Source organism: Ovis aries, chromosome 22 (genome assembly GCF_016772045.2).
Source record: "Ovis aries strain OAR_USU_Benz2616 breed Rambouillet chromosome 22, ARS-UI_Ramb_v3.0, whole genome shotgun sequence".
Lineage (NCBI taxonomy): Eukaryota > Metazoa > Chordata > Mammalia > Artiodactyla > Bovidae > Ovis > Ovis aries.
Genome location: NC_056075.1, coordinates 35,371,798 through 35,384,380, shown reverse-complemented (window position 1 = coordinate 35,384,380; position 12,583 = coordinate 35,371,798). Strand labels below are relative to the sequence as shown.

Here is a 12,583-nt window from a genome sequence, read left to right as displayed (position 1 = left end):
ATTATCTGTAATTTTTTTAAAGATCACAAAATGTAACAGCTCAGCACAGGGTTTGGCACACATGAGCTATTTAATAAACTAATCTGAACTCAATCTAATCATACCATCATAAAAGAATGAATAAATAAATCTAAACAGTTTAACATGTAGATATTTCTTTCTTAAAAGAATAAATTAAGAATATACACCTTGACTATTTTAAGATAGTAAGAATATCCTAAATGTCCCTAGCAATAAATCAGAAGCCTTTAGCAGTCTATCACTAAACACAGTAAAAATAAAATATACAACATATACAGAGTACATAAAGAAATCAGTAGTAAGAAGTAGTGAGCCTTAAAGAATTAACTGTAGGTACGGCTCTTTCTAAATTTTTCATGATGATTTGAATTATGTTCAATACATAATAAAGATTGCTAAAAACAGTTAATGCTTTCAAGTGGGATTGTAAGAAAATAATATCTATTTAACCCTCAAAGAATGAAATTAATCAGAAAATATAAATGTCATAGTTATTTCAAGTTCCAATATATTTTTTAAGAATATAATCACACTGAAAAATTGGTACATACTTATTCAGTTCAGTTCAGTTTAGTCTCTCAGTCCTGTCCGAGTCTTTGCAAACCCATGAATCGCAGCATGCCAGGCCTCCCTGTCCATTACCAACTCCCGGAGTTTACCCAAACTCATGTCATACTTCTTAGGACATATTCAGTACTATTTGTTCAAACACTTTTTATGAAGACATTAATCATCACAGACACCCACTGTATCCTTTTTATGAAGGATCAATACATGCTTCACATTGTACAAAATATAGAAACCTTTATCAACTCTTTGAACAAAAACAGCATTCTTTTCCATATGAAAATATTGAGTAGTCATTAGATTAAATACTATTAACACTTACCTGTATTTTAATAGGCCATGAAAAGTTGCTGACGTATACATAGAATGTAATGTTTGGGTTGCTTCTAAAGTTAAATTTTTCATAGGAAAAACTATCTCTGTATTCTTTTATATTAGTCTTGGAAACTATAGGAGTCTCCTCTCCAGATATTGTTCCAGCTAAAATGTAAATAATAACAAATTTAAATAATTCATATTAAGGAAACATGTCTTTATTAATGTAACACTTATATATGATATTTATTTAATTTTAACTGTGCTTATAAGGACATAACTATTCAAATAAACTCATGTTTATAATTTAGAATGACAAGAAATAAGATTTGTCATGAGTATAATGGAAACAGATTTAGTATAAAAACTATTTTTTAAAATAATACCAATTATTTTAAGTGCTACATACTAGGAACTGGCTTAGAGACTTTACATTCTATTCTAATAAAAACTTTATCCCATAGGTATTCCATCTCTATTTTTCAAATTGGAAACTGAACCTCAGAAAGATTAAGACATTTGCCTAAAGTTTGTAGCTACTAAATAGTAAAGTCCTCTTTGGAACTGAAGTGATACATAGCTTCAGGAACTGATGTTTGGCTACTTGTTTCTCCACAGAGCCTTTCAAAACAAAATATGTCTCAATCCAATTAAAAAATGGAAAAGAAATCAATTTTTTTTTGTTTACCACGTATTGAACCATCACTACTTTGAATAAAGTGGGAAGAAGATATAATTTAAAACACAAGCTAAAAATTTAATTAGTTAAAACCATATTGGATACTCAATAAATATTTACTGAAATTAACCAAATGGAAGAAAGGGTTAAGAATAGTTAGGATACTGAGCAACTGAATTATTTTCTAACCAATCATCTGTTCCAAAATTACTATGAATGCTTTTTTAAAATGCAGGTTTCCTGGTGACATCTTCCAAACCAATAAACCAAAATATCTAAGATTTGGTTTGGAGAATCTGAAAGTTACAAGTAATCTCTTGCATATTGAATGCACTGTTCTAAAGTGATAACTGAGGTTTTATATATTTTTGTTGCCAAATTTTAAAACTCTTGTAGGGTCAATTTGTTATACAGAATTTCAAATTAACAGTACAAGTTATTATGAATTCATAGTTAATGAAACTTACAGTGCCAAGATTTTACTATATGCTTATACTACTGTAGCAAAATATGTACATATGTATCTAAAGTTTTCAATTCTTATATATGTAATATAAAAACTGGAATTGCAAAGACCCCTTCTCATTTGAATTATGTTTCTATTAGTCTATTAATACTTATTAAAATAGGACATGATTTAATTTTAAGAAATCAAATATGGACTTCTAAGGATTCCTATATTTTCTTTAAATGTTTCCAGTATTTTTATGCAACAGTGTATACCATTTATATAGAAAGTAGAAATCAACAGCATTTCTTTAAAACAGCAAGCATACTTTTTCATAATCCAACATACAGATATGTACTTTTTGTATTTTTTAAAAGTTAGCAATTTCAATTTATAAACCTTATTATGGAAGAAATGTTAAGTGTAGGGTTTTTTAACCCTCTCTCAGAACCAAATCCAACAATGGTAGGGGGTATAAATCCAAGCATAAAGGTAATAGGTAAGTTGGTAATTTACCAACATACACAATTTGTTGTTTTATATCAATTTTAAAGTTATTAAACTTATAGCTTCAATGGTGGATCAAATAATTGAAATGTCAATCTCTTTAGTCCTTAAAGAAGTAATTTGTCTTAATTAAAATCACAGGAATTCATAACACTGCCATATAAAAAAAATAAGCAGCATAAAATATCTGTTATCCACCTAATATTAACTGAATTAGGGAGAAAGTTAACAGAATAATGACACTTTATTAATAATGCCACTTAATAGTTTTACCTAAAACAGCACAAAGATTCTGGCCTATAATATTTTTATCTCAATTATTTAAATTAACAGTAGAAAGGTCATCTTAGAAACCTTACATATAGGAACAGAAGTAAAAGACACATGGTAACAAAATTCTCTTACCTGTTGAACCAACCGACCATGTAATGTTGAGATTAAAGTTGTTTGATGCATTAATTGAAATATCCAAATTTTTGTTTGACTACCAAGAAAGAAAATATAAAGTTTAAAAAAACAGAATTATACTAGATATTATCTTTAATGTTTTAATTATGTCCATGCTGTTTCTCTAACTGTGAACATTAAATTAATAGTTAAGCGAGAAAGTGCAGACACCAATTACACTTTTCTAATGAAAAAAAAAAAGGTGATAAATTCAAAGGTATATTTAAAGTTCCCATTTATCTTTCCTACTGTAACCTGGTCTTCCACATGCAGCCAGAGGCTGCTATAATTCAACACTTGTATTTTGATTTTCTTGGCTTACCTGTAGTTAATATTTAAATGATATGGGTTTGGTTAGTCCAAACTTATTTCACAGCAATGGATGATTGTTTTGTTGAAAGATTTCATGTTAGCTGCATATAGTATTAGTATATACACATTTTTCAGTGGAAAAAAAATACTTGAAATGTAAAACTTAGAGGTAAAAGTTATAAACCTACTTGGGGATAAAGAGGGGATCAAGTCATATAAACATCTATAGAGAGGAGCACTGAAGAATTTTATATTGATCAACCTGCATCTTGTCATTAATTTAATTGCACAGAAGCAAATACCCAAGAGATTTCTTTAAACATTATTTGCTATTATCCTACTCCAAAAGATGAAGAACAAAAATTATATATGATTATAACTATTAAGACTTGCAGAAACGAATAGAAAGATAGTCATACTGAATAGCTTTAGCTACAGATATTGAGTGTGCTTTGCTGTGTTTTAAATATACAAAGACTCTTAGAAAAAGCTGTTACTGAGACCTAGCTACTAAAATAATTAAAATTAATACCTTGATATTACAACTTTTTCTAAATAAGAATAAGAAAGCCAATAGAAAACATATCGCCAATTTTCTGAGTGGCTCTTAGAGAAAGTAAGCCTATAAGCAATTAAGTTCCCCATATCTGTTAGAAATAGTGTTAGGAAGAAACTGACAGAAGGACATGGTTCTTCCCTGATATGGGAGGAGTAAGAAGAAGCATGATAAAAGGCAAAGGCTGCTGGGTGATGTGTGACAGTCATTCCATGTAAATGATACACTAAGACCCAATTATTTAACCTCAAATAAAAACCACTCCAAGTGACTGCCATAGAGACAGGGACAGCTGGGCCTCTATTAAGAACTACTAACAATGCTCCATAATCATTGAAAGATATTCTCTTCAAAGTTTCCAGGAAGCAAATATAAACTCAACAAGAATGGTCGTTTTGAAAGAGCCTACAAAATAAAATGTGTGGTAGTAAGGCTGAACAATTTTGCCCCATAGATTTTTCAGGGTAATGCTCATTACTACTGAAGAGATAACATCGGAGAATTTGAAGTGATCAAAGAAAAACAAGGCTTGGAGTTTCAAAATATACAGTATTTCAGAAGGGCACTATATTATCCATCAGAGTCATATTTGTAACTGGCCACAAATATAAGAAGGAAGTTAATTTACTGAGTTCTACTGGTAAGCTACTAAAATATCCTCTAATAGGTACCACAAAACTTTCAAACTTAAGACCTTTCCACTTTTTAAAGATATGAAAGCAGATGACACTGATTTAAAAATAATGCCAATATTAATGACTCATGTAATAAATGCAAAGAGCTTTTGTCAGTGTGCAAATAAGTCTAACAGACTGCATTATTCAGGTGTGGTAATAGCATTATTTCATCATACTTATAATGCTGCATTAAGGAGAACCCAGATATGAAAAGAAGAAATTTCTTTGGCAACAAATACTGATATACTCCATCAATAATGAACTCACCAGACCCAAAAACCAATCAATGCTTCATATTAATTAAATCGTGTTCATGAGGCAATGAAGTGAATTTGCAGAGTATTCATTGTTGAGTCGGATGACCTTGGGTTCAATCTTAGACCTTTAAAGTACATGTGTATTGATATAGAGAGAGCTACCCTTATCCTTCCTGAAAATCAGCTTTCTTATCTCTAAAATGGGCTTCTCTGTTAGCTCAGTGGTAAAGAATCTGACTGCCAATGCAGGGGATGGAAGTTCAATCCCTGGGTCGAGAAGATCCCCTAGAGAAGAAAATGGCAATCCCCTTCAGTATTCTTGCCTGGGAAATCCCATAGACAGAGGAGTCTGGCAGGCCCCAGTGCATGGGGTCACAAAAATATTGGACATGACTTAGCAACTAAACAACAACAGTCTCTAAAATGGGAATATCGTGACTTCCCTACAGACTTTTTTGGAAAAATTAAACAAGATAATTTCTCAAAAGTCATGGTTTTAGGCCACCGTGCTGGTAACGGTCGTGTTGTTGATATTATTAGGTCTGGGGACACAGGATTTCTTCTTTTCCTTCTCCTTTTTCATCTTCCTTTTTACTAGAGGACTCAGAAAGAAGGCATGACTGCTGACCTCTGAGAAAGGTTGACTTTCTTTATTATTAATAAAATAGTCGAAAAAAAGAGTTGTTTTCTATGAAAACAAAACATGGTAGAAACCCCTAAGAAAGCTTAAATCATTATTTTTATCGTGAAATTGCATCTTAGTAATTGTGTGTGCCTTATTTTGTGTCAGGGAAATTTTAGAATAGCTGCTATTGTTACTAAAAAAGGTTACACAAAATTTCCAACTGATATAGAAAACTATAAAACTTTTCTTGAAATTTTTTTTCATCCTCTCAAGTTAAGGCATTACTGAATATATGGTACTATAACTAAAGCCCTATAAAATATATTTAAGGTCAAGGAAAATATGCTGGACTCCAAGAAGTAATACTGTGACTACCACAGTAAATGACAAAATTAGTCATTTAGAACTAATGCTGTTAGACATGGTTAAGTTCAACAAGATCATATTATACAAGAAACTACTCCAGAAATTGTTAACATGAAAGCATTGGTTGAAGATGATGTATAGTAGGTTAGAATTAAATTTGTTTTCAAAATGTAATAAATGCATAAAAATGAAAGTGCTTCTTTTTTGTAGAAGAGGCCCAGACTAACAATACATGTTAATTCCAGAAATTGTTCCAAGTTGCATTTCTCTTTAATTATAAATTGTATGTATAGATTTATATGTAATTATAAACTACTTATAATGATGTTACAAGCATTCTTAGCGGTACTAAGATATGATAGTTTACTGTCCATCAGTTTCTCAAAACATGTGTCTGGGCTCTTGGTTTCAACTGAACAAAGCAGAAAGTAAAACTGAAAGCTGTGATATCGTAAGAACTCAAGGATTTCTGGGAATTGAAAGAGGAGGGAATAGTCAAGAGAGAAACAAACTAGAATTATGGCTAATCTGAGCTTATTTATATGACACCACGGATAATATTGGAGAGAAGTACTGTTCACACCTACATTGTGAGCCAGACCTCCCACTAATATTAAATTTCTTATATACTCAATGAACTCCACAAGTTTGGAATTACTATTTATGAACAAAATTCTGATTCGTGCGACAACATGGATGAACATTGGAAACACTGAAACATTAAGCTAAGTAAAATAAATCAGAAATAGAAGTAAAAATGTTCCATGATTACACACATGAGGTACCTGGAATACAGAGACAGAAAGTAGGATAAAGGTTTCCCAATGATGGGAGTAGGGGAGGAATAGAGAGTATTGCTTAATGGAAACAGAGATCCTACTTGGACTGATGAACTATTTTGATAATGGATTGTGGTGACGTTTGTATAGCATTGTAAATTTACTTAAATGCCATGAAACTGTACACCTAAAAATGGTTAAAATATAAATATTACTTCATGTATGCTTTACTACAATAAAAAAGTCTACAGCGTTTACAATGCATTTATTAAAACACTCATTATACTAAAATTGTAGTTTCTGACATATTATTAATGTCTTCATAAAAATGCATGCCATCAGTGAAGAGAGCATTATCATGTAGAGAAAATATCTTCTAAAGTCCTTACTTAAAAATCAAAAGTTTATACAAAGTTTTTTATTTTAATAATAAAATATTTTGTTTTTAAAAATACTCAGTGTGAAAAAATAACTATAAAATGCAACTTGTTATACTGGAGTGTGTTGCCATTTCCTACTCCAGGAAAAGTCAAAACATTAAATATAATCCCCCAAATGTAGGCATTCCTTAAAACCTAAGGACTAAGGAGGAACATAAAACGAACTTCTCTATTTTGGGGAAAGTGAGATCTAATTTACTGAAAAATGAAAATTTAAGAAGTTACACTATTTGCTGGCAAGTTCAGTAAAACAATTTAGAGGCAAGAAGCTTGCAAATGTCAGGATGCATTCTGAGGTTTCACCTATTTGAAAAACTATTAAAAAACATGACATAGGCTTAATAAGCTGAATTAATGTATAGTTAGAATGAAGCCCTACAGAAAGTGACATCAGCAAAATAGTGTAATAGGAAGTCCTAGCCCTCATCCTTGACAAAAACACCAATTTAACAACGATCTATGGACCAAATTACCGTTATGAGCAGACCAAAATCCAGTTAAGAATTTGCAGTACAAAAATTAAATGCAAAACTGAGAATAGCTACAATGTAGTGCATAAAAAGAACAATTTCACTCTACCAAGGTCAGCAGCTCACCCAAGACAGCACAACTCAATATCAGAAAGACCAACATGGCCAATGACTGCTCCCTTAAGGGAAAGAGAGTATAACATGCATCCAATATACAGGATTTTTATTTAATGTCACTGCCCAAATGACCTGTTTCTGTCTCGACTAGATAGAAAGCACTGAAAAATCAAGCATAGTGTGGACATCTGACATCAGTTAAGAACAAGCAAACAAAAAGTGTGTGGCTCACTACAGCCAACATGACTCAGAGTGATTGGTAGAAGGTGCACAACTCTGAGAGTTCTCTCCCAGAAGAAAGTGTTAAGAGATACAAGCTTGCAAACAGTGTGTGCTAAGTTGCTTCAGCTGTGTCTGACTCTTTGCAATGCTATGGACTGGAGCCCACCAGGCTCCTCTGTCCAAGGGATTTTCCAGGCAAGGATACTGGAGTGGATCCCCATTTCCTTTTCCAGGGGATCTTCCTAACCGAGAGATCCAACCTGCCTCTCTATGTCTTCTGTATTGACAGGTGGGTTCTTTACCACTAGCACCACTGGGTAAGACCTAAAGATCTAACGCTCTCCATAGTGATTATGAATAACAATACTGTTGTTGCTGTTGTTATCGTTCAATTGCTAAGTTGTGTCCTACTCTTTGCAACCCCATGGACTGCAGCATGCCAGGCTTCTCTATCCTCCACTAACTCCTAGAGTTTGTTTAAGTTCATGTCCATGATGACATGAGGATGAGCTGGTTGTATGGTATCACTGAGTCAATGAGCATGAATAACAATACTGTATCATAAATTTCAAATTTGCTAAGAGACTTTAATTATCATTAACTCCCCAAAATTACAATTAGGTGACATGACTACAGTGTTAGGTCATGCTATGGTTGTCATCGTATTGCATTATATACATCTATTAAATCAGCATATTATACATTTTTAACTTATACTGTAAGATGTCAATTATATCTCAAAAAAATGTTTTTTAAAACCTAGCATTCATATAACTCAGATAAACCAAAGGGTTTATAAAAAAAGACAATGAAAACCTATTATGCAGTAGTATATTAAAAAAGAAAATATATATAATATAGCTTGTGTTATGAAGTAATAGGTTTTATTTTCAAAGAAGACTACTACCATTGTGAAAATATAGTTTAAAACAGAAACACTGCTGTAAGCCTGAAAAAGAACAGAAATAATGTATACACTGTAGGACTATTTGCAAAATCTGAAATATCAAGGTCAAAAATTCTCTAATTACAAAGATACTTAGGTTTTATGAAAAGAAAAATCTAATAGGATTTGTTTTTCTGCAAAAGCCCTACAGTGTGATAATTCTGAGAAGAAGCACCATTACAATGAAACATAGAGAAACATTGCATCCATTGATATAACTACACTATAAAAGTTAAAGGATCTTCTCACCTGTTCTGGGTTTGCTATGAAGTTTATGGCAGTATGGTGGCGATCATCTTCCTGTAATAAGCTGAATGTAAACTGATAATCAATCAAAAGGCTGTCTGTAGGGGAAAAAAATACAATCCCGATATGTACTTTTAAAACTTGCTTGAAAACAAGTTAGGTGAAAATATATTGAATATCAGCATTGAAAATTATTGTCATTAAATTACTAGTGGTGTACTCAAGACTGGCAAAATATAAATCATTGTTATTAAGCAACAAAAAGTAACATGCAGATATAAAAGCACTTAACACTTCAAAATTATATTTATTACTCCTGTTACCATTATAAAATTTCTACAAACTATAGTTTTTTCTGGAAAAACTACACAAGAGAATAAAATAAAGTCATCCATAATTTTACAATCAGAGAAAAATACAGGTAATATTTTGGTGCATTATATTCAAGTTAAAATTGTATAAACAGATAACAGGGAGACATTTTGATGTTATACTTTTATAAATGCAAAATTTTAAAAAAACATGAACTTTAATGGCTAAGTAATTCTGGTTTTAGAGAAGGCATAGGAATCAGAGGTCAAATCGCCAACATCTGCTGGATCATAGAAAAAGCAAGACAGTTCCAGAAAAACATCTTTTTCTGCTTTATTGACTATGCCAAAGCCTTTGACTGTGTGGATCACAATAAACTGTAGAAAATTCTGAAAGAGATAGGCATACCAGACCACCTGACCTGCCTCTTGAGAAACCTGTGTGCAGGTCAGGAAGCAACAGTTAGAACTGGACATGGAACAAAAGACTGGTTCCAAATAGGAAAAGGAGTATGTCAAGGCTGTATATTGTCACCCTGTTTATTGAACTTCTATGCAGAGTACATCATGAGAAACGCTGGGCTGGAGGAAGCACAAGCTGGAATCAAGACTGCAGAGAGAAATACCAGTAATCTCAGATATGCAGATGACACCACCCTTATGGCAGAAAGTGAAGAAGAACTAAAGAGCCTCTTGATGAAAGTGAAAGAGGTAAGTGAAAAGTTGGCTTAAAACTCAACATGCAGAAAACTAAGATCATGGCATCTGGTCCCATCATTTCATGGGAAGTAGATGGGGAAACAGTGGCTGACTTTATTTTGGGGGGCTCCAAAATCACTGCAGATGGTGACTGCAGCCATGAAATTAAAAGACGCTTACTCCTTGGAAGGAAAGTTATGAGCAACCTAGATAGCATATTCAAAAGCAGAGACATTACTTTTCCAACAAAGGTCCATCTAGTCAAAGCTATGGTTTTTCCAGTGGTCATGTATGGATGTGAGAGTTGGACTATAAAGAAAGCTGTGCACCAAAGAATTGATGCTTTTCAACTGTGGTGTTGGAGAAGACTCTTGACAGTCCCTTGGACTGCAAGGAGATCCAACCAGTCCATCCTGAAGGAGATCAGTCCTGAGTGTTCATTGGAAGGACTGATGTTAAAGCTAAAACTCCAAGATTTTGGCCACCTGATGCGAAGAGCTGACTCCTTTGAAAAGACCCTGATGCTTGGAAAGATTGAGGGCAGAAGGAGAAGGGGACGACAGAGGATGAGATGGCTGGATGGCATCACCAACTCGATGAACATGAGTTGGGTGAACTCTGGGAGTTGGTGATGGACAGGGAGGCCTGGCGTGCTGCAGTTCATGGGGTTGCAAAGAGTCTGACAGAACTGAGCGACCAAACTGATAGTGAATATTTCACTGCATGCCATAAACCATTTACTTGTCCCTATTATTATGGTAATTTTTACTTTGTGAAATCTTTTAAATATTATTTAAATAGAAAAGAATTCTATATTTGGAAACATAACTTTCATATTATGGCCTCAGCCGTTAAGAACTATTAAAGTTAAAAGTAAAGATAGCAACAATATCATTGGATTTATTGTCAGAGCATCCTTCTTCATGTTGCTTCCTTTATACTTTGTAAGATCCACTCTATATATTTCTTTTGTAATTTAACAAAAGGCAATACTTTGTTTTTCCAAGATTTTTTTACAGGCACCATTATCCATTATAACGAGGATTATATAATAGGTCATATTTCTGCTTTTCATATGATTGCCAGAAAATGTAGGGAAAATTCAATGGCCCAGTGTTGTTCCAGACACTGGAAATATAAAATAATAAACGATAGAGATTTCTGTCCCATGTAACTTGTATCAAATGGACATTGAAAATTAATGTGTAATTGAAGCATATAGTATAATAATGAAAATAAGTGTAATAGTCATAATCCAGTGAAGAGGAGAGAAATTTCTGTCCAGGTAGGAGTATGCTTGCAATTTTGAAAAGGAAAATTTAAAGATAATGAAGCTGAAGCTGAAGCTCTAATATTTTGACCACCTGATGCAAAGAGCTGACTCACTGGCAAAGATCCTGATGCTGGAAAAGACTGAAGGTAGAGGGAGAAAGGAGTGACAGAAGATGAGATGGTTAAATACCATCACTGACTCAATGGACATGAATCTGAGCAAACTCCAGGAGATAGTGAAGAACAGGAAAGTCTGGTGTTGCAAAGAGTTGGACACGACTTAGTGACTGAACAACAACAATTTAAAGGTCAAAGGTAGTTAAGAGAAAAGGCCATGGCAGTTACAAGAGAAAGTGTAATCCAGGCAGAGGAAACAAGCACAAAACCTCAACAAAAGAACAAGTCTCAAGTGTGATTCCTATAAAGAGACTGGCAAGAATGCTACAAAAAGTGATGGTAGAGATAGGAATAGCAAGGAAGGTAACAGGAAGGGGTCAGACACAGGGAATGAATTTGGAAGGTGTAACAGACAGAATTAGCTAAATAAACAGATGCAGCATTTTAAAGAAAGAAAATTAAAAGGTTTTATTTTTTGGCCCAAGACCAGGTAAAATGCCAGCATTAACTGAGACAGTGAGAACAGGTTTTATTTGTTGCCAGTGTAGAATAATTAGAAGCTTAGTTTTGAAGATGTTAAGTTTGAGTTACTTATCGAGTTATCTACATGATATGCTGAGCTCAGGAGCCTAGTGGATAACAATTTGGAAACCATACGCATTGTAATGGCCTCTAGAGCTGTGAAGCCAAGAAATCACTAGTCATAAATAGAGCAGAGGTGCCAGGCATGAGCCCTGAGGTAAAACAATGTTAAATAATCAGGTCCTCTGAAGAAGCCCACAAAGGAGACTGACAGGGCAACCTACGAGACAGACGCACAACCAGAATTCAGTGTCCAGCGAGCCAAGTGAATGAAGGGCTTAGAAAAGAGAACAATGATCACCTTGGTCAACTGCCGCAGAGGAGGTTTTGGAAGTACAGACAGCTACAATACCGAGGAAAGATACCATCAATTCAGAATAAAGAGAAAATACTAAACCCAATGGACAGGAGTCTGAGCAAACTCTTGGAGACACCGAAGGACAGGGAAGCCTGGTGTGCTGCAGTTCATGGGGTTGCAAAGAGTTGATCAAGCTGAGCGACTGAACAACCATCACCACCACTGAGGAAAAATAAACATTTCAAAACTATTTTCAAATGCTTATCTGAATAATTATCTTCCTGTTTTTCTAGCTTGAAACTTAGCA

General features: G+C 33.6%; 1 protein-coding gene across 1 annotated transcript in view; it reads right to left on the bottom strand.

Annotated features, from left to right (window-relative positions):
- ATRNL1 (attractin like 1) overlaps positions 1-12,583 on the bottom strand; it is an 802,972-nt gene that overhangs the window by 506,828 nt on the left and 283,561 nt on the right. Inside the window, exons 22-24 of the mRNA XM_012102986.5 lie at positions 9,001-9,095; positions 2,943-3,021; positions 911-1,068 (exon numbers count right to left, since the gene is read on the bottom strand). Of these exons, the coding sequence (XP_011958376.3) occupies positions 911-1,068; positions 2,943-3,021; positions 9,001-9,095 (332 nt within the window). The remainder of the gene's footprint in view (positions 1-910; positions 1,069-2,942; positions 3,022-9,000; positions 9,096-12,583) is intronic.